A 23520-nucleotide genomic window follows, 5' to 3' on the forward strand; every position below is an offset into this window, starting at 1 on the left:
ATCGTAAGCTCAGAATTAGTACTAAAATAGTCTAGTCTGGCTATGTCTATTATGTTTCTGCAAGGTCAGCAGACATTGAGGCTTGGGTTTGTTCTGATCAGAGCTCGTGAGGGAGAGAGCATTTCTGAATATCCCGCTCCGCTCGCTCACTCCGTGGGGTCTCGCTCAACACAGAACGGCCTGCTGGTTCCAAAATATGCAAGGAGACATTTAATTGTTTAGTAATTAACTGGTGTTTTCTGTGTTGCTGCAAAGATGAAGTTGACAATGCAGACAAGAACACCAGACAGAAATGCACATTTCATATGGATTACATCATCAGAGAGTAGCCCATTTATTTTGGTTTGAATATTTCCGATTAAAAGGAGAGACATTTCAAGCTTTCTGTAATATATATCCTATATTTCTCAATTCTGTGAGGCACACGCTGAGTTTAGTTCACATGCAATGCAAGTGATCCTGCCGGGGCATTATTACATTGTCTGCTAGGCTATACATTTGCTTCTTATTTATTAAATATGGGCAACTGATCGATGAAACATTGATCAAAATTAAGATACAATTTATACAAAATGAAAATATTTTAAAAAGAGTTTTCTATAAACAAAACTTAATGAAGACGTCAAAATCATGTTTTACCAAAAACAGCGTCTCCACTAGGGATGAGCGAGTACAGCATTATCTGTATCTGTTAACCATATGAATTATCTGTATCTGTACTCGGGCTGGGCGGGGCCTAACCCGGAAGTGGGCGGGATTTAACCCGGAAGTGGGTCTGGTTGACTTAAATCGGGCGGGGCTTTAACCGGTATGTTATTTTAACCCTTTAAAACCGCATGTATCATATTTGATACACGAGTTTCTAAGACATATATTGAATCAGTGAGAGCAATACTTTCTTTGAAAACCTGTTGTATCTATTTTGATACGTGTATTCTGCCATCTTGTGGAATTTCACTGTACTGCAGGCAGTAGAGGGGTGATTTTTTAGCTTTTCAAAATGGCGGCTGCGATTGGATCAAGCCAGACGCTTTCGGCAGGAAAATAAAGGCTAATTTCAAGTTGTTAAGGTAAAAAATTATATCGGATTTCGCCTGATATAATTAATTTAACACTTTCTGAATTGAAATAATGCATAATTACTTAATAATTTAATCATTAAATTACAAGTAAATCGTGTTGGAAATTGTGTATCAAATTTGATACTGCAGGTATTAATGGTGCTTTATGTCTAAACAGTAATGTCCAATTGTAGCAATGTTATATACTTTATGACTACCACAATGCAAACACACACAATATTGGGATGATTCAATTAATGGCAATTAATGACTGAAATGTCATATTAAAATATATATTGTGTTAAAAATGCACATATTAAATTTGAAACTGCAGGTATAAGGTTCTTTATCCCTGAATAGTCGTGTCACATTTTTTTTTTATGTAATCTACAATATGCCTACCACAATGTCATCTTACAATACATTTAGGTTATTTTTACAGTAACAATTCCTCTAAAATTATAATCAATATGCTGGAATCATCAATTTTTTATGTGTATTTTTAGATAAAAAGATTAGAGGAAGAAAAGAGAAAAAAAAAGCATCTTCAAAATGTAATCGACATAATAATGGATGGCAATTCAAGTGACCTAGAGCAGTTAGAGGAAGAGGAGGAGGAGGAGGAGGATGAGGAATGGATTCCTCAGGCCATGCATGATAATGGAAGTTCAGACACCAGTGATGAAGAAGATTATCAAGTCGAAAGTGTAGTCCAGAGCAGCATAGAAGTTGAGATCCCAACAACTGTCAAAAAGCAGTCGGTGAAGGATAATGCAAAAAATAAAGAATACAATGGAGATAAAAACAATTTCAACCTCCATCTGTCAATTTCATTGCATCTGATGAGGAAGGGACAGAAGACAGGTGTAACTGGACTCCATACATGTATTTCAAACAGTTTGTCACTGATGAAATGCTACAGGAAACGGCAGAACAAACAAATATGTACAGCATACAAAAAGAGGGCAAGTCAGTAAACACAACTGCCAAAGAGATAGAGAAAGTTGCAAGCATTGCACCAACAATCACTTCTCACATGTGTACTGTAAGAAGTGTAAGGTGCATCTTTGCCTGAACAAAGACAGAAACTGCTTTCGTGACTACCCCAAAGTGAAATAAAAGGACTGGAAAAAAGATCTATGTAAAAAAAAAGAGAAAAACTGCCTAAAATGTTCTATGTTTTCAAACTGTTAAAGGCATAATAGATTTTTTGTATCTAAAATCTACACTGTTGTAAGCAAAACGTTCCCTAAAAGCCTGATGTATCAAATGTGATACAAAAAATATATCATAAACAAAATGAATTGCCAAATTTTTTTTTTATTATTTTGATTCAAGGCTTAATAAACATCTAATTTACAAAAATATATAATTTTCTGCCATTTTTTTAATGTGTCAGGCTTTACAGGGTTAAGCATGCAATTGATAGGGGTTGATCAGAAATTGTTACATTTATTGCTGATTAGAAAACTATTTACATGACAGCATCAGCATTGAGCTTCAGATCGATGGTTTTGATCACGATAACAAACTAACTATATAGAGAACAAGTCTTGCAATTATGAAGTTAAATGTAATGAACAAGAGTTTTCATCTCAACATAATTTTCTTTTTTTAACTTTAAATTTTTTTATAATCAGTGTGATTTTTTTTTTTTTTTTTATTTCCACACCAGGTATGTGTGTGTGAGTGAGTGTGTGTGTGTGAGTGTGTGAGTGTGTGTGAGTGAATGAGTGAGTAAGAGAGGGACAGAGAGAGAGCGGGGCGGTGGGGACTGTGTTCTAGTGATCAAATAGTGCGACGCTGTTTTTCAGATCTGCATTGACTTTAATGAAGAGCAGTTGTTCCACATGGCCAGGGTCTAAGTTTGCACGCTGTGGCCTGACCACATTTCCAGCTGTGCTAAAAACACACTCACACTGGACACTCTTAGGTGGACAGCTGAGATGCTGCAGTGCAAAGCGTGTAAGAGTTGGCCAGCACTGAAGCTTGTCTGACCAGTATTTCACTGGGTCATCGGTAACGCTGGTGTCCACATCTAACACATCACCTGATGGTAAACGTGTCCTCACTGGAATAGCTGATTTCTTTTTCTGCAGGAAAGACAAGGCTGAAGTGCTGCTGGTGGCAGGTGTCTCTTCTGTGTTTCCTGCAGGTGTAGCCACAGGGTCACAGAGCTCCATCCTGAGGAGTAATGTCCTCTTCAGTGCCTCCACATCAACATTGTTTGGCCTTACATCTGGAGTCAAGGAGAGCGGCAAGCACAAATGTGGAGTTTGCAAAAATTGGTTCTAAACACCATTTTAGTTCTTTGCTCGGATTGGCAGTTTCCTTCTTCTGTGCCGAACCTTTCCCTGGACCATCCTGATCATCATCACCAGCCATGAACTGACCAGATTCATCCTCAGATTCCTCACCAGCATGCAGTGACCTGATGATGGAGGCGCTGTGTTTTGACAGTGCCCGTGTGACCTCATCAAAAGGACTAAGAACAGTGAGCATGTCTGATGCTAACCCCGAATCATTTGGATAGAGGATTGTTGGAGCTTTCCCCATGTTAGACTCCTGTGTCAGCCCAGCGCTGCTCCACCAGCCGCTGGAGCTTGTAGAGCGTATATATCCACCTTGTTCTTACATCTGTGTGTGCTGGGGAGGTTCAGCTGTGTTTCAGCTCATGTAGTCTGTTGCTGGCTTTGCTTGCGCGATGAACATGGCCAGATATGCTCCTGGCTTTGGAGAGAAGGGATGTCACAACCCTGTCCTTCTCCAGTGCTTTGATCACCACCAAGTGAAGCGTATGGGATACGCAACGGATGTGCCCATATTCAGTCAAAGCTTTCACCGTGTTCGCTGCATTATCTGAAACAACAAACTGTATTGTGACAGACTGACCAACAGACTCTTCCCACTCTCTCATCTTGTCCTCAAGGCAGCACAGAATGTAGTTTGATGTGTGCTCAATGTCCAACATTTAGCAGCGCTGCTTTCCTCTGTACTGAAGCTTCCCCTACACGTTCACACCAGAGTCCAGTCAGACAGAGCTATGCATGTGTGTTATGATTGTGTGTGTGTCCAGAGATCTGTAGTGAGCTCATTGCCTCATACAGCTCAGGCACTACAGTTCGACTGAAACAGTGCCTCGAAGGGGTCTTATACTTGGGCTCTAAAAAGCCAACAAGTGTTCAGGTGTTCAGGCTCACGCAGAGAGAGGCGTCTCAAAACACTTGCACACAGAATTTGCTTATTTTTGCTGTTGTACCGACAAATACATAAAAAAATATGTCAAAATACCCGTCTTGGAAAGTATGTTCGAAAAAAAAACTGTAGGTTATGTCTTAAGTGAAAGTAAACATTAAGAAAAATATGTGTACTTTAGCTACTAGCTGCTGTAATGTTAATCCAAGAAAATGAAAGAAATATATATATACATTTAAGTTTTAATAGTTGGTGCAGGTAACATATGTGAGTCTGAAGAGAATAGATATTACTGACCTCTGCCCTGAACCTTGACCTGAACCATTGCCAGCTTCTGCTTCTGAGGAATACATCTCTATAATCTTCCACCAGAGACGCAGCACAGAACACAGCTACAAGGCTAGTGTTATCTGTGGTTCTTCTGGGCTCGGTGGGTGGACTGCTCTGAATGGGCTTCAACTACACTCAAACAGAGCAAAACTGAGCAAAGTGTTGTATCTGGTGACCAAACCACTGACTAAATACGTACATTGAAGCTATACTGGCGTTGAAGACCCCTGACTTGCATTGTGGGATATGAGAGTCATGTGTAAGATGAATCTAGGAGTGGGAGGAAACTGTGATGATGAAACGTCTTCTTCCCTCTGGTAGACATTGTACTTAACACACCACAGTTTAGCCATTTATTAGCTTATACAATCACAGAAACAACACACATAGCTCAGACACAACAAACATCCCACATGTCAAAGTGAAGAGTGAATTCGACTGACCCTGTGATGCATGATGGGCAGCTGTGGAGTGATTTACAGTGGTGGTGTTGCACAAGTAAACCGTGCAGGAACAAGTCCAGAAGAGACTGAAAGTGCATCTCTCCCCTAACCTTTTCTGTGAAACTGAGTTGCTGGTTTGCCCTGGAGACGAAGGACCTCCTCGATGTTGAGCATGACAGAAGACTGCTCCAGGCCAAACACAGAACCAGCTGTCCTTCCCAAACCCGTCCCAGCGGCCCTCCCCAGCACACAACAGCAGAAACCAGGACTCTGGCCATGTGTAATCCTGCTCAGAGTCACTACTGCGATCATATTCCTCAGAATCACTGTCAGAGATCATTTCTGCTTCAGTCAGAACTTGAACATAACATTTCTTTGCATGCTTTGCCCCACGTCTCACCTTACATGTTAAAACACACTGAGCCTTTATTAATTATTGTAATGTATGCCAAGTATAACAATATCCCCTGGAAAAAGAAGGAATTCTGTCATTCTGACAACTGATGTGGGAACCTGTGACTAAGGTGAATCAGGAGGACACTTCTACAGACATTTTGTAAGGCACTCTACTGGACAAAGGTTAATTGTTTTCCATCACATACTTGGGCCCATCCAATCTAAATGAACACACAACCTATTGACACCTCTAGATTTGCAGCCATGATGAAGAAAAGTTCTTGCACAATGTAACATGTATGAATTTCACTGATCCGTATATGTGCATCATTGTGATGAGGGAGTATACAAGGTGTGATCAGCAAATAGCTGTGGGTGTAATTCTGCAGACACTCCTACAGAAGTGACCCCCACCCAAACCATTCATTGTAACCACAACTATGGACTGTCCTGCGATGACACTGGCATCTCCAAAGGTACAAGAAAAACACATGGATAAGCATTAAAGAATAACATTGATTTACTGGCAGCTATTTTAAACAAGATGTACTTGACGGCTTCAGTTTTTCAGTCCAGTCTAAGAATGTGACTTTTAAGATCTACCACTTACCACACTGGGTTAGAACCCTCTCCACAACACAAGCTGGATTAGAGAATGCATGGGTCATCGAATCCCTGTTGGGGAACACACGTGACCTCGGGGGACCACAGAGGAATGGGTGTGGACGGCAGTCACCACAATGGATGACGGCTGGACCATTTCCACAGTGTTGGCAGATCCGTGTTGCCACATGTTGTCGGGGTCTCTCTTTCTCCCACCACCCTGATATGAGGCTCTTTCGGGTCAACCAGTCTGTTGAGGCTTGAAGTGCGTTTCATCCTCATGTATGTCCTCAAACAGTCAGCTTTAAGCTCTTGAAGGAAGGACTCGGTTAAAACAAGGCAAAATATGTAAACACAGTAGTTTATTATAATAAAAGAGAATAACATTGAACAATGGCCAATTCATAATAAATGAAGATACTGTTTGAACCAGTGAAGTCAAAATAAATAACACACCTGCAGTAATGGAAAGAAAGTCTCTGGTTTCCGGAGCGCTGATATGAGAGACACCAGTCTTTCGACTCTGGCCGTGACTGGGACCTGCTGTAGCAACACTTGATTTTACTTTTTACACTCAATGTTCCTTAATCCCTGTCCTTTTAAAAAACAGCACCTCATTACATTAAAAATGGGAAGTCGTGGCCTAATGGTTAAAGAGTTGGACTCTTTATAAAAAAAATGAATGATTTTAAAAAGAAGTCTTGTGTGAGCAAGGGTTCTATCACGCTATTTTGAACACATCCTGGTTCTGCTTTAATTCCAATGGATAAACAAACAGGAATAACATACATATACACACACACACACACACACACACACACACACACACACACACACATATATATATATATATATATATATATATATATATCCCAATAATCCATTAATAAGCATTTACACGTCCAAAATATAAGAAAAAAAAATGTTGTATATACACACACACACACACACATTTCTCTTGTTTATTAGACTGTTGTAAGTGACTTCCCGTGGTGGAATCGCGCTGGGCAATGGTTTCTGTGATGGTCGCGCACAGTGACGCGCTGCTCAAAATTGCACCAAAATATAAATCATAATGAAAATGTACAGTCTTAATATTTTATATCCTTGCTCAAAATTTTAAAGGGGTCAGCAGAAATATCTAAGGAAACACGGGTATATGTTAGCCATTAGATTTCAACACATCACGTCCCAGAATGCATCCATCTCTTTGCCAAAGGTCCATATTAGGTAATATAAACATTTCTGCAGCAGGCTATTTAATTTTTCACAACTTCATAATTAGTATTTAGAGGAAAGGTCTATAAAAGTAGGCTATTCTTTTTAAATTTTGTTTTTATTTTTGTCTCAAAAAAAGCAAAGTTGTAGGCTCACTATAAGCCACTGCAAATAGAAATACCATCAACAATTAAAAATATCCCACTTAAATGAAGGCATGTTTAAGCCTACAGCAAATATGCAGTCCTGCAATTATACTGTTTTAATGTAGCCCAAAATTATATTAAAAAAGAAACAAGCCGTGATTCCGATTTAGACCAGGGATTCTTACAATAAAATATATGGTCACTGCACCAAATAATGATATTAACAGTATTTGCGCCGCATGCTACTGCAAAACACACAATCAGCAGCATTAAAATCAATCGCCTGAAAACATACTTTCCAGCACAGGAAAACTGCTAGATGGATAAGCAAGGTTCGTCAAAATCCAAAGATGAGGGATTTGCATTCAAATATCGGACGACCCCCCTCTACGTTGTCAAGCGATGAATAGGGGGTACCCTAAACGTGGACTAATGGACGTGAGAGGGGGAAATGACCGGCAGTGACGAATAAGGGTGAGACTGTGTTGAACTATACAACAGGCATATTCGCTATGTGCTTCATTTTTGTGTAATTGTTGGTGATTTACATACCTTTTCACTCTTTTTAAAGCAATACCAATTATAGGACATGTGAAAGTTTTCAGAGCACTTGCCATATTGCATACTCACTTCAACCTAATGGAGAAATGTTTGAGCCTGAAGACGCCTTGCTGCTTCACCTAGGAGTTTCAGGTAGCTAATAACTACGGCACCAAGAAGTTTGCAAATGCTTGGGTAAAAATTTCACAAGTTACATTGAGTGCATTATTTACTTAGGCATTACATTTTACATTTAACAGACGCTTTTATCCAAAGTGACTTAGTGCATTCAGGCTAACATGTGTTCCCTGGGAATCAAACCCACAACCTTGTGCTTGCTAACGCAATGCTCGACCTCTTGACCCACAGGAACACTAGTCAATTAACTAAGATGAGTAACATCACAATTTCCTGATTGATGCAGAAAAATCTAATTCCTGTGATTTTGATGTGATATAGATGTACAACAATACTAAAGCATAAAGAATAACCTGTCTACTGATGGGTTTTGGAACTATTGCCTAATGTAGTCACACCAACACTCTGGCCTTTAAAATAAATGCATAAGACAAAATATCAGCACTGCATTTAGGTATTAACACACTCTAAATGAACACATTTATTAAGTGATGTCCATTTTTAAATAAAAAACAATTTCTCCCAGGAAACAGATCCAGCATGACAGAAAGTATGCCTTCAGATTGACTTGATTTTATTTTTGGCAGTGGTTGTGGTATTCTGTGCATTGCTGACTGGCACAGAAGGAAGTCCTCTATCTTTTCTCCAAGCCCTGGGTACTACATTGTGGTTCTCGTCTTCTGCATCTTCAATCTGCATTTCAGCTGTACTGTGCCTTGCCCTTGTAATCTGTAGTTAAATATTCAGATTTCAGGAGGAGAATGGCTTCATCACGTTGTTTCTTAGAGGGAATGCTTCATCTCCAACAAATGCATAAGGAAGTTATGTTACTCGGATGTCTGACTGGCCAAATATTCCTCCATCTGACAGTCTTTCTTGAATGCCCACATTAGCATAGATTCATTTGTAGTTGGCATCATCTACAGCCGTGAGCACAACAGAAAATCTTGGCTTATAATGATGGTAGGTGCTTCCAGAGATTGCAGGTGGCTGGATCTATATTACCCAAGCATCCTGCTGATACCTCTCTCCATGCTGCCTCCGCTGTAGGTGTTTATAAAGGGGTCTATAACTTATACTAAACCTCTGTTTAATTCGGTCTCAGAAGTAGAGAGCCAATGGTGACTTGCTCTTCTGAAGGGAAAGTTTACGACTCTTTGTCTGGAAATATGGTAATCTGCATGTGTAACTGGATTGGGTATTGATACACAAACCATTGAAGATTCCTAGAACACTAATATGATCCATATTTACCAACATATAGTTAATCAAAAGACAAATTCACAGATACTAAACATGGCATAGGTAAGACCACATGAACGAGTAGTTCTGTCAAAAGCACACATTAAACAGTGTACACTACACAAGACCATATACAAGAGGATAGTTATCATACAGAATGACCTGGGGTTATGATGATAGGAAGGTTATAGAAAGATGTGTTTCCTATAGCAGTGCGTGTCTGTTTAAGAGAGAATTGAGTAGTGGAAGATCTCTCTACATACTTTAGGTCATGTTGATCTGATCCGGCTGAAGTGTGTTTATTAAAGGGTGTCTGATTAATATTTGAAACTACAGCAAAGAAGATGGTCAGGTGAAGAATAAATAGGGAAAGGACACACTAATAATAATAATAAAGTAGTCAAAAGTTAAATCAGATGAAGCTTGCAGCTGTGGTGTGTGAAAGTAACATTGTTTTCTAAAAGAGTAACATTTCCCATTGTCTTCTTTTTTCTTAACCTCTTGTCACACACTGGGAATGAGAAGTATCTCTCCAGAATGAGTTTGCACATGTCGTTTCAGGTCTGTGTGATATGTGAAGCTCTTTCCACACTGAACACACTTGTATGGCTTCTCTCCAGTGTGAACTCTGATATGAATCCTAAGGTTTCCTTTAATTGTGAAGCTCTTTCCGCACTGAGGACAGGTGAACGGCTTCTCTCCAGTGTGTATTCTGATGTGCTCCTCCAGCTTTGCTCTTTGTGTGAAACTCTTTTCACAGTGAGGGCACGTGTGACGCCTCTCCGCGGAGCGATGTACTCGATTCTTACGCTGATTCCTGTCAGTGACATCTAAACAGTTCTCTCCAGAGTGAATCCTCATGTGATGATTAAGGTTTCTTTTATATCTGAAGCTCTTTCCACAGTTCTCACACTCAAAGGGACTCTCTCCCTTGTGAACGGCCATGTGACCCTTAAAAGTTTCGTTTCGTGTGAAGCTCTTCTCACACAGTTTGCAGGTGAAACGCTTCTCTCCAGTGTGAGTTCTCATGTGGATACTCAGGTTTTTTTTGTGTTCAAAGCTCTTCTCACACCGAGGGCAGTTGAACGGCTTCTCTCCTGCGTGGATTTTTAAGTGGATTTCAAGGTTTTGTTTCTGACTGAAACCTTTTCCACACTGTTGGCAGGTGAAGCTCTCTCTCGTGTGAACTCTCATGTGGCTATTCAGATTTCTTTTTAGAGCAAAACTCCTCCCACACTGTTGACAGGTGTAAGGCTTCTCTCCAGTGTGAACTCTCAAGTGATTTTTAAAACCTCCTTTGAGTGCAAACCTTTTTCCACACTGTTGACAGGAGTAAGGTCTTTCTCCAGTGTGTACCTTCATGTGAATGTTAAGAGTTCCCTTCAGAGCAAAACTCTTCCCACACTGTTGACAGGTGAAAGGTCTTGCTTTAGTATGTACTCTCTTCTGGACTTTCTGGTCTCTAGTTTCTGTTTCACAGGTCTGTGAGGAACTAAGGGATTTTTCCCCAGTCATTAAATCATGATATTTCTCATGATGATTTTTCTCTTCCATTTCATTCAGTTCTTGACTCTCTTCTTTCAGCGGCATCAGGTCTAGAGTGAACAGAAACAAGTCAACATTAGTTTATTTGTACAAAACAACAGACGTGGAAAAGATGTAAACCATCAAATCCAACAACATGTATGCTAGCTCCTACATCCGCTAATCTTAAAACCAAAACACTTCGCAGCAAACACATCATCTAAACAACCCAGACGACTTTTTCATAATCGCAGGTGACTTCACCCACGCAAACTTAAAGACAGTTTTGCCAAAGTTGGACCAACATGTGACCTTTGCCACAAAGGTAAAAACACACTGCACTTTGTTCATACAACAGAGAAGAACGTGTACAAGGCTGTACCCCCTTCCTTACCTCGGGTACTCTCACCACATCTCTGTTATGCTAACTCCAGCACACAGACCCCTTCTGAAACTCACCAAACTGGTTCAAAAACTCATCAGTTTGGCCAGATGATGCTAACTCAAAACTACAGGACTGCTTTCAGACTGGAACATGTTTAAAGAGCAGCCCCCTACAACACTCTCACAGATCAGCAGGAGTACACTGATACTGGGAGTGATTAGGTCAAAAAGTGCACTGATGATGTGACACTCACCAAGACCATCACCACACGTGCAAACCAAACGCCGTGGATGACAGCAGAGGTTTGTGTGCTGCTAAAGACCAGAGATGAAGCATTCAGATCGACAGACAAAATAGTCCTCAAAAAAAAGCAAGAGCCAATCTGTCCTATGGCCTCCAAAATGCCAAATGGTCATATGCTCAGAAAATCCACAATCACTTCACATACAGCAGAGACACACAGAGCTTGTGACAAGCCATTCAGACCATCACAGACTACAAGCCCCCGCCACAGGCCTGTGATAATAACACATCTCTCCCGGATGACCTCAAGCACTTTTATTCATGGTTTGAAACGCAGAATGACACACCTGCACAAAAACTGCCCATACCTCCCAATGACCAGGTGCTCTGTCTGTCTCCAGGCGACATAAGGAAGTCAAAATACTGGAATTTAAAACTTTGATATGATACCTTGATATTCGATACCATTTTCGATACCACAAAGAAAAAAACTGCCACAATATTAAGGGGGTATAATAAGTCTATGGACACCTTGGCAATTGAATCGCCATTGGCTAGTAAATTCTTTAGTTTACTCACCAGACAGATATACTAATATACTAATATATATATATATTTATTACAATTTAATTTATGCATTTAGCAGACGCTTTTATCCGAAGCGACTTACAGTGTATTCAGGCTATCAATCTTTACCTTTACAATCTTTATCATGTGTTCCCGAGGAATCGAACCCCCAACCTTGCGATTGACAACACAATGCTCTACCACTTGAGCTACAGGAACACACACACACACACACACACACACACACACACACACACACACACACACACACACACACACACACACACACACACACACACACACACACACACACACACACACACACACACACACACACGTGTGTTTTTGTGTAAAGTGTGTTCATCCCATAGGTGTAATGGTTTTTATTCTGTACAAACTGTATATTCTATGTCCCTTCACCAACCCTACACCTAACCCTAACCCTCACAGGAAACTTTGTGCATTTTTACTTTCTCAAAAAAACTCATTCTGTATGATTTATAAGTGTTTTGAAAAATGGGGACATGGGTTATGTCCTCATAAGTCACCCTCTCCTTGTAATACCTGTGTCATACCCATGTTATTATACAGAGTTGTGTCCTGATATGACACAAAAACATGCCCCCCCCCCCCCCCACACACACACAGAGTATATGTTTTTAAAATGGCACAGCTTTTTACTGCTTGAAAGTACACTGTTAACATCAGTCAGTCAAGCATTTTAATATGATATCTGGATAATCAAGTATTATATAATGATAGAACTTTAGTAAAAGTAGGGCTGGGCGATATGGAGCAAAAAATATATCTCGATATATTTTGCTATATCTCGATATACGATATATATCTCGATATCTTTACAGGAAAAATAACCCCCAAAAAACTACTGCAAAAACAAATATGGCAAATATTACATGTTAAGGGGCCTATGAAACATATTATTTTTTTTCTTCACCATATGTTTTATTGTTACCTAATTCTGTGTTTTAGCATGTGCAATTATTTAAATGCATAAAAACAACTTAATTAGTTAAAAAGCATTCTTAAAATAGCCTTATGTGAAATGTTTTTTTCCCTTCAGAAATTCTGTGTATTTACATTTTTCTGATTATCAAATGAAGGCATAAAACATTCATTTAATTTATCTTTTAGTTATTTAAAATTAAGCAAACTTTATTTTTTGGTAAACAAAGGGGATTTACTATTAAAAATAAAACATGGGAGAAATGTTGTGTGATTATTCCTATAAAATTATGTTCGTTTCATTTTAATAGTAGTAGTAGTGGGCTATCTACATTCTGCTGTACAATAGTAATAGATTTCTGTCAAATACTTTTATTTTGACGGGTTTACCTTTACAGTTCTGTGTATGTGATACCACAGTCTATGATGTGATATGAGCTAGTCTTACTCAAATCAAACGGTCAGAAGCTCATGAAGTGACTCTCAGTGCAGTTCTGGAGATGTTCCTCATGTGTTCACGTCTTTATTTAGAGAGAGGAAAGACAATGAAATCAGCGCGAGCGTTATGCGAGCTTCCGTGTTTAATGAATGAAGACGCGCTTCTGCTCCATTCGTTGACACAGACACGCAGAACATGCAGGATTCATATTTAAATAGACTTTTCCGGGTTAATATTTGCAGATATTAGTCCATTTCGCGATTTGATGTAAGTGCATGACCGACTTTTGATTAATTCATTTAAAATTTGACCAATTCCGTGACATTCCGCGTTAAACTGTAAATTCAATTTTTTATGACTGGATTCCGCGATTCCGTCCGTGTTTCATTGGGCCCTACAGTAGACTTCTGCCTGCCGTTCGCCCTACGCCTTAAAACTGAAGTATCTCCATATAATTTTTTTTTTTTTACTAGTTCTCTACACGCGAGGTGAGAGGGGACAAAAGCAAGGAGGCGGGGGGCGAGCGAGCGGGGGCGAGCACAGCACAGGGAAGGCAAACAAGCAAAGTGGCGGAATCAGAATATAAACAATATATCGATATATACGATATGTCAAAATCCATATCGTGTTTAAAAAATATCTCGATATATTTTAAATATCGAGATATCGCCCACCCCTAAGTAAAAGTATTAAAACTTGGTAACCAGGTATGAATGCATAGACATTTTAACTGAATTTAGGACTGATGGTGGTGCTTTGTTGATCATTTAGTGCTTCTGTAAAAAAAAAAAAAACAAAAAAAAAAAAACACAAAGGGGAAAAGCTAACAATAATACTGATAATAATAATAATAATGCAGCGCAAGGTTGTGGATTAGATTCCCAGGGAACGCGTGTTTGGTAAAAAAAATGTTAGCCTGAATTCAATTTAAGTCGCTTTGGATAAAAGTGTCTGCTAAATGCATAAATTAAAATTTAGAACAGTAATGGATTCATGAATATTAATCAGGTTTTCTGCATTCAGTCAAACTGATTTGCTCAGTAGGTGAGCACCAGCCAATGAGATTGCAGTTTGCGCATTAGTTCCGCCCCCTACTAAGGAACTCTGTTATTTTTGCAGGAAAATACAACAAAGAATCGTTTAGTGCATACATGAAGTGTGTCAATTCTGCATGTATGTAAGACTCTCTCTCTCGCTCTCACTTTGCGCGTGTGCCACTGACTCCAATCATGATGATGTAATTTGAGAGGTTAGTCATGCACAACATCAAAACCAGCCTCCCAATACACTCCAGTTTGTATGCCATCCAAACCGCTCTACAGACAATTTCCTCCACCCTCCCCCTGGCTCTTACCCACCTAGAGAATAAAGACTCCTATTTCAGAATCCTACACAATTCAAAACAAAAATTCCACAACAGCTCATTAATAAACTTAACCTGATGGGCCTTAACAATTCCCTCTGTGATTAGATCCTGGACTTTCTAACTGAAAGACCTCAGTCAGTCCATGTCGGCCACAACACCTCGAGCACATCCACACTGAGCACAGGTGTCCCACAAGGCTGTGTGCTCAGCCCGCTGCTCTTCACACTAATGACCCACGACTGCACGGCCAAGTTCCGCTCCAATCACATCATAGAGTTTGCAATCAGCAACAACGATGAAACACACTACAGACAGGAAGTGGCACTAGCTGAATGGTGTGGAACTAACAACCTGTCCCTCAATGTGGAGAAGACAACGGAGGTTGTGATGGACTTCAGGAGAATCTCTGTTGACCAACCTCCACTGACCTTCAACAGCTCGACTGTGGAGAAAGTCAGCAGAACTAAATCCCTAGGGGTGCACATCTCAGGGGATCTCACCTGGAACACCAACACCATGTCACTCTCCAAGAAGACACAACAGCACCTAGACTTTCTCCACCGGCTGAAAAGAGCAAGTCTCCCTCCACCCATCCTCACCACTTTCTACAGAGGAACCATAGAGTCACGGTCTGGTACAGGAACTGTAGTGCAGCAGCCCGTAAGACCCTCCAGTGGACAGTCAACACAGCTGCAAAAATCACCAGTGCCCCTCTGCCCTCCATCCTGGACATTTTCCTCACACAATGCTCCAGCAAATCCAACCGTATCATGAAGAACCCCACCCATCCCTCCCACAGTCTCATTCAGCTGCTACCATCAGGAAGACAGTACAGGAGCATCAGATCCCACTCCACCAGACTGATCCACAGCTTTATCCCCCAGTATGTGAGGACTCAAACCACACCACCCTCCTCCGAAACCCCACACAAACCCCCTCCTCCTGAAACATGGACTATCTCACCTCCTACACACCCTCACATCCCCCAACCTTACCACATCACAGAAAACTGTATGAAACGTTTTTTCCTTCTTCTTCTTGTACAATTATCCTCTATGCACACTAGACACTTCACACACACTGCTGTGTTTAAATAATCCCACAAAATACTCAAATATGTGTTTACATGTTCTCCAGCCAGCTCCTTGACTTACGATGTTTCTCTGTGCACATGTAAAGTATAGGGGTGGGACGGTTCGCTGAAACAAGCGAACCGTTCGGTTCTCTTCACACGGTTCAGCACGCACTGGGACCTGGAATCTGACTAAGCACCTGTAATATGGTTTGATATAAATAGCACGTAAAACCAACTGGGTTCGTTTAATATGTTTCTGTTTGATGGATGCACATTCTGGCTTCCCAGACATTACAACAACAGTGATGAGAGAAGAAAACTCTTGTTCAATGTGAATGTATGCTGGATTATGAGCAGTCATTTATCCCGTCATCATCCGGGTGCTGATAGCGCGCGCACAGATGAGATCTGAACAGCACACGTCAATACCTGTGTTTAAACTAAACGCATTTAAGCTTTGCCAGTTAAAACATGTAAAGTTTGAAGATTTGTGTGTCAAAACCGCGCACAAATATAAGCTCTCTCTGAAGTATTGTGTTTAAATGAACAAATTCACACAAAAATGATGCAAAAATGCCCGTCTTGATAAGTATCCTACAGCAGACATAGCCAGCTGAACACAGGTGTACTGTATCAGTGCATTCTCTTAAAGTGACAGTCTTTATATTAATCCAACAGCAACAACAAAGACATCACTCACTGCTCTTGATTAAAAAGCTTTTGTAACTTAAAGAATTATCTTTAATTTATACAGTCCAATATTCAATGCTGTTTTACATTTGATTACTTTATTCAATTTCTGTACCTAAAAACTTATGCTAGACCTACCTAAAAAAAATATGAAAATCACTGTTTATTGTTTGTATCTTTAATCTATTGTATTTTTATTAGAAAGTATAGTTTTTTCATAAACATAGCACATACCGAACTGTCCCATGACTCTAAACTGTGAAACAAACCGAACCGTGAAAAAGTTGAACCGTGCCAATGGGAAGCATTCGTATAGTCTATATTTCCTTTACAGTCTATGCATAGGTAAACATTTATATATAGTAAATCTATAGTCAGAATCTGTCAGTAGGTTAGTTGTGTATAGGTTTATACTGTTTTACTTCACTGTTGTCTGTATGTATGTATCACCGTGGTCCTGTGAGACACAACATGTCGCTCCACTGTATGTCCACACATGAAGTGCATGATACTCCCACTACACTCAGGATGTTCTGTAGTAATGTAATATTCTTTGCTCATTTTCTGTAGCTGCTTTTTGTATAACTAAGCTTTATAATTAGTAACTTGCAATGTTTCTATTAAGTTATGTTAGACAAATTAAGACATATTAAAACTTCAGGCTGCTTTTAGCCATATACTGGAGTTGGTTCAGTATTCAGCAATTAGACTAAGTAGGTAAACAAATAAATTAGCATGATAATATTGTGTATCTGTGATCTCACAGGCTGATGATGAGCATATCACCCAACACCAAAAGCAGATCGTGGAGACATTTGCGGTTTAAAGAAATATCCTTGTATTGTGCTGCAGTTCTGGCACCACAGAATCAATATACTGCGACAAACATTAACATCAGTGTTAACTCAATGGTAGAGTTACTCTCACGGGACACTGCACTTATCCACAATCACAAAAATAGATTTTTCGGACCTGCTTTAAAGCCTTATGGGGCGGTCACACTGCACTTTTCGTTCCATTGACTTACGTTCATACGCATGTGAATGCATCAGACGAAAAATTTTGCATTTCGCTGCGTTCCAAAGTTCAAGTTTGGTGAACTCTGACCTGCGAATTTGCATCATGTGAAGATGTGGTACCAGTCGAGGACCGATACGTCACTGCGTGACCTCTCTGTACAGAAATTAAAAAATTAAGGCAGCGCCATTTAACTTTAGCTGTAGCGCAGCGTCCTATTTTATATAATACATATTTAAAAGATTATAAAAATAAAATAAACAAAGAAGCTGCATGTTTGCAGTGTCAGTGGAAACAGGAACAGATGGTACATTTTGAATGAGGACGTTTTATAATTTTTTATTGCTTGGGGTGTATATATTTATATAGAGAGAGATACAGAGAGTACAATATAATAAGACGCTTTCGACGCCGTCGGAAAAGACACAGTACATTTACATTTTTCATCTGTGCTTAAGATATCCCAAGGTTTTTAATAATGTTTGTGAGATCCCTACTGATTGATGTGTTTTTCTCCAGAATTATTGATTGAAAGATCATGCAGATAATGTATTTTTCTTAGGCCAAACCCAGCCATTGTCTTTTATATCCTCCTGCTAAAAATGTGTATTACAGTTTCCTTGACTCAATATTAAAGTCTGTTCTATTAGAACAAATGCATCTTATTCTTAAGATCTAACTATAGTACATAAATAAGTTTCTTCATCAGGTAATTATCGATGATAAAAGATTTATAAAATGGCTCGTGTCTTGTAAATATGATGGAATTTCAACAAATTTTGGTTGTTAATGATTTTATTCCTGCAACAATTGGTCTTTGTGGTACACCAGTTAATGATTTATGAACTTGAGAAAGAAGGTATAAAATGGGTTCTGGGTTGGTATGGATGTGTGATTTATATTTAATATTATGCTCAAAACGTTGGTCTAGATCTCTCTCTCAAATGACAGATCATATTAATATTATTATTTCTTTATAATCAGCATACAAGAAAATCCAAAATGTTTAATCAGAGTTGGACGGACGATAGTAAACGCAACGTAAACTTTTGTTCATTTACATTTATTTATTTTTTTTATAATTCAGTACTTCATTTGTAATAGACATTTTATGTGAAGTATAAAAAGTACTATACCCCACAGACTGACCCAAGAGAACTGATTAACTTCAGACAGACCTGAACCCTGCCATTCACCTGTAACAGACTAGACAAACATTGTCCTCTCAGCTGTACGCTGAAGTTTTGAATACTGTCAGCTTCCATTACGTCATACGAAAACGTGACAAACAACTAAATTAATTAAGTTTTCTTCTCAGAATGACTGATGAAACTGACCTGTTAGTTCCTCATCTTCATGTTTGACTTCATTCGTCATGTCTTCTTCACTCTCCTCTTTAACAAACACCATCTCTGTTTGTTTCACAGTATCTTCACGTTTGAAAGCTTCTTCAATCTTCAGGTCTTCACTCTCCTCTTTAATAAACTCCATCTTTATAACAGTGTCTTGAGGATCTCAGAGTTTATCTGTGTGATTAAGATGAGAATAATTAACAGACAGAAACGTAAATCAAACTAAATAACTCAATCAGCTGCCTGTAGTCTGTAGCATGAGGTGAGATGAACAAACTCAGTTGCAGAGCAAGTTTTGAGTTGATAAAACCTGATAAAGCCAGCCTGGTTTAGATCAGGATCAGTGGGCTCACAAAGCTCGATATAAACCTTCTCTCCCAACTCAGAGTTTGCTCAAACTAAACGTGAACTTAACCGTTAACCGGGTAAAACTGAGCCTTGTGCTATAGACCACTAGTTCAGTAGTCAGCACACTAGTTCAGTACAAAAGTTCAGTAGTCAGCACACAAGTACAGTAGTCAGCACACAAGTACAGTAGTCAGCACACTAGTACAGTAGTCAGCAGCTCACTAGTTCAGTACAAAAATTCAGTAGTCAGCAAACTAGTTCAGTACACTAGTTCAGTAGTCAGCACACTAGTACAGTAGTCAGCAGCTCACTAGTTCAGTACAAAAATTCAGTAGTCAGCAAACTAGTTCAGTACACTAGTTCAGTAGTCAGCACACTAGTTCAGTACACTAGTTCAGTAGTCAGCACACTAGTTCAGTACACTAGTTCAGTAGTCAGCACACTAGTTCAGTACACTAGTTCAGTAGTCAGCACACTAGTTCAGTACACTAGTTCAGTAGCCAGCACACTATTTAAGTACAAAAGTTCAGTAGTCAACACTCTAGTTCAGTACACTAGTTCAGTAGTCAGCACACTAGTTCAGTAGCCAGCACACTAGTTCAGTACAAAAGTTCAGTAGTCAGCACACTAGTTCAGTACACTAATTCAGTAGCCAGCACACTAGTTCAGTACAAAAGTTCAGTAGTCAGCACACTAGTTCAGTAGCCAGCACACTAGTTCAGTACAAAAGTTCAGTAGTCAGCACACTAGTTCAGTAGCCAGCACACTAGTTCAGTACAAACGTTCAGTAGTCAGCACACTAGTTCAGTACACTAATTCAGTAGCCAGCACACTAGTTCAGTACAAAAGTTCAGTAGTCAGCACACTAGTTCAGTACACTAATTCAGTAGCCAGCACACTAGTTCAGTACAAAGGTTCAGTGGTCAGCACACTAGTTCAGTAGTCAGCACACTAGTTCAGTACACTAGTTCAGTAGTCAGCACACTAGTTCAGTAGTCAGCACACTAGTTCAGTACACTAGTTCAGTAGTCAGCACACTAGTTCAGTACAAAAGTTCAGTAGTCAGCACACTAGTTCAGTACAAAAGTTCAGTAGTCAGCACACTAGTTCAGTACACTAGTTCAGTAGTCAGTACACTAGTTCAGTAGTCAGCACACTAGCCAGAACACTAGTTCAGTAGCCAGCACACTAGTTCAGTAGTCAGCACACTAGTTCAGTAAAAAAGTTCAGTAGTCAGCACACTAGTTCAGTAAAAAAGTTCAGTAGTCAGCACACTAGTTCAGTACACTAGTTCAGTAGCCAGCACACTAGTTCAGTACACTAGTTCAGTAGCCAGCACACTAGTTCAGTACACTAGTTCAGTAGTCAGCACACTAGTTCAGTACACTAGTTCAGTAGTCAGCACACTAGCCAGGACATTAGTTCAGTAGCCAGCACACTAGTTCAGTACACTAGTTCAGTAGTCAGCACACTAGCCAGAACACTAGTTCAGTACAAAAGTTCAGTAGTCAGCACACTAGTTTATGAGTCAGCACTACATTGTAATCATTCGCTATGTCATTTGTGTGGAAGTATTTCGAAATCTGTATGTAAGGACACGGGCAGCCGTTCAACACTGGAAGTCCAGAGCTACACGTCTGAGGCACAGATAGCAGGAAGCAATCAGCCGTTGTTGTACTGTCGTACAAAATAAGAGTCCCTTTCCTGCGCTCATTGGAGTAGTGCGAGCGTACTCAGAGCCATATAGAGATGGCTCTATTGCTCTGAGCGTACCGTCTCTGTCCCTGCACAAACGGAGACAGTGAAGGATGTTCAGCTCAACTTCTCACATGTTGGATGAGAAACCTAACGGAATAAACTGTGACAGAACTGAAATGCTTTTTTTGTTGTTGTTGTTTTTTGAAAAGCCAGAAGTAAACGTCAGCTCTGCGTTAGGATGATTATTTTTATTTTACCTTAAAATTACATCGACTTAATTTGATTTTAAAATCACCTGCAGTAGCACAGACAAAAAAAGTGTTTCATTTATCCAATTAAACCATTTTAGGGTAATGATTCACATCTATATTTTTTAACTTGAGCCAATGAAAAATAAATAACTATTGTCTCAAGTAAAAAAAAATATAGATTTGAATCATAACCCTTTTTCTTTTTTAACTGGATGAATGAAACACTTTGCATCTGTTTTATTTGCACCAAAATTATTTGATTTTAACATTTTGGAATAATGTATTTATCATTATTCAGATGGTTATGGTTATTGTTTTCAATAGCCAAAAGCCAGCTTGGCCTATCAAATACCAAATAAACATTTTGATTATGCACACTTTCCTTCTTTCTTGTTTGTTGCTTAAAGATAAAAAAAAAAATCCGAAATCGGTATCGGCCATGAAAAATCATAATCGTGCATACATAGTAGTCAGCACACTAGGTCAGTAGTCAGCACACTAGTTCAGTAGTCAGCACACTAGTTCAGTAGTCAGCACACTAGTTAGGGAGCCAGTCAGAGTTAATGGACTTCAATGATCTAATTAGACAAAAACGCTCAAAACTAACCCTAAAAATAATAACAGAACGCAAAACAGTAAGAATATTAACGCCATGATGGAATCAAACCTAATTTGGATGATCGTGTGTTGTTGTTGTTTTTTTTGTTTTTTTTGGATGGAAACCCGTCTACTGTGTTGAGTTTCAGAAAGCTCTTTTTTTTTTATCATGACTTGAGTTTGTGAATGAGTTGCACGTTTTGTTATGTTTACTCACAGACACGATTGCTCATTATCATTATTAGAAAACAGTAATAGTACAGTATTGCTTTCACTAACTATTGACTCATACCACAGCTGTCTATATAATCATCAGAGATAGTTAGTTTGGTTTAAACACCTGAAATGATTAAAAACAAACCTTTCTTCAGCAGACAGGCAGATGCAACACTGTGGCGCAGCCGTATGACGCCACGAAACCATACCAAAATAAAAGCCCCATTCGACGCTAAAAATAATAATAGAAATGTACATACCAATAATAACACATTCAAACGGCCAGATAATGGATTCATTTAAATAGATCAAAGGTATACATACCACTGATATTTTGCAAAAGTTTATGGCTTGTATCTAAATGTAAGAAAGTGTGAAGTGAGTGCAATTATAAAAACAACTGACTCATGGCACTTGTGTATCAGTGTCAGTACAGTGGTTGACCAATGTTCAGTTATGTATTGATTCTGTAAATGGGACCAACATTGTTGATATTGTGACGTTGTTTCATCGTCGTACCTTTCAACATGTATAAATACACAAGCCAAGTTTGCATTTAGATCCACACTGTACATTATACAGGTTAAAAATCAAATGACTGGCAGCAATGGCTTTACAATCAACTTCAGTAAACTACCACATGCTCAAAATTGTTAAACAGCTGTTTTATTTTAGAAACATGCTGTATAAAGCAGATGATAATAATCCCAAACTGTATTTTGCACTGTTTATGCATGGATGTTTTGTTAAAAACCTGTAGAAGGGCAATCCAAATACATTAATATTTAAGGGTTTTGGTAATATAATTTGCATATTTTGCACTGCACTTGCAAGAGAAACCCTTGTGCTTTTTTTGACTGAAACTAGTTGATCTTTTATTTTGGTGAAAAACTAGTTTTTGTGAAAACATGTTTGACTAATGTGTCTCATTACAAGAGCTGTGTAGATTTGTGCAGTGAAGATGTTGAAGAGTTTGAGAATGGATCCTGCACCAGGGGTATAAGGCATGTGACCCGTTTGGACAGCAAGAGACCGCACTACATTTGATAGAGACGGTCACCTAGAAATACTTCATACAGGATAAAAACCAGCATCAGTTTATTCAGATATTCCCTTGAGGATTCATGAATATAAGTGAACAAATCTTTAGCCATCCACTAGGGCCTGAGTTTCAGTCACGCTTATTGACTGTAAGATGATTACGGTTAGTCGTGTTGGAAACACAACCACGGATTGGCATGTTGTTATCTCATCTAACTGAATCAGGTAAAATGGATATATATATATTTATGTTACAGTATAATTATGCATGTTATGCCAGGGGTGCTTCTAAACCCTTTTTAGGTGGGTTTCAGCCCCCCATCTGTCACCTTAGCCCAAGGTGCGGTAATGGCGTGGAAATGGCGAAAACTGCATAAACCTAAATACAAACAAAAAAGAGATGTAGTAAAACAAAAATACAACAGTAAAAAATTCA

General features: G+C 39.2%; 1 protein-coding gene across 1 annotated transcript; it reads right to left on the bottom strand.

Annotated features, from left to right (window-relative positions):
• Nucleotides 1-6884: 6884 nt before the first annotated feature.
• LOC127956165 (gastrula zinc finger protein XlCGF57.1) lies at nucleotides 6885-22263 on the bottom strand. Its single transcript, XM_052553914.1, has 3 exons — nucleotides 22189-22263; nucleotides 18919-19107; nucleotides 6885-10907 (listed from the first exon to the last, which is right to left on the bottom strand). The coding sequence occupies exons 2-3, from the start codon at nucleotides 19070-19072 to the stop codon at nucleotides 9817-9819; spliced, it is 1245 nt and encodes a 414-aa protein (XP_052409874.1). The 5' UTR covers nucleotides 19073-19107; nucleotides 22189-22263; the 3' UTR covers nucleotides 6885-9816.
• Between the last annotated feature and the right edge of the window lie 1257 nt (nucleotides 22264-23520).

The sequence above is a fragment of the Carassius gibelio genome, chromosome B4, assembly GCF_023724105.1.
Source record: "Carassius gibelio isolate Cgi1373 ecotype wild population from Czech Republic chromosome B4, carGib1.2-hapl.c, whole genome shotgun sequence".
NCBI classification, from domain to species: Eukaryota; Metazoa; Chordata; class Actinopteri; order Cypriniformes; family Cyprinidae; genus Carassius; species Carassius gibelio.

Excerpts from the sequence above, each read along its gene's own strand:
- LOC127956165 (XM_052553914.1), bottom strand. The coding sequence starts at position 19,072 with ATGGAGTTTATTAAAGAGGAGAGTGAAGACCTGAAGATTGAAGAAGCT. Across the intron at positions 10,908-18,918 it reads TGAAGATGAGGAACTAACAG|ACCTGATGCCGCTGAAAGAA; the intron begins GTCAGTTTCATC and ends TGTTCACTCTAG.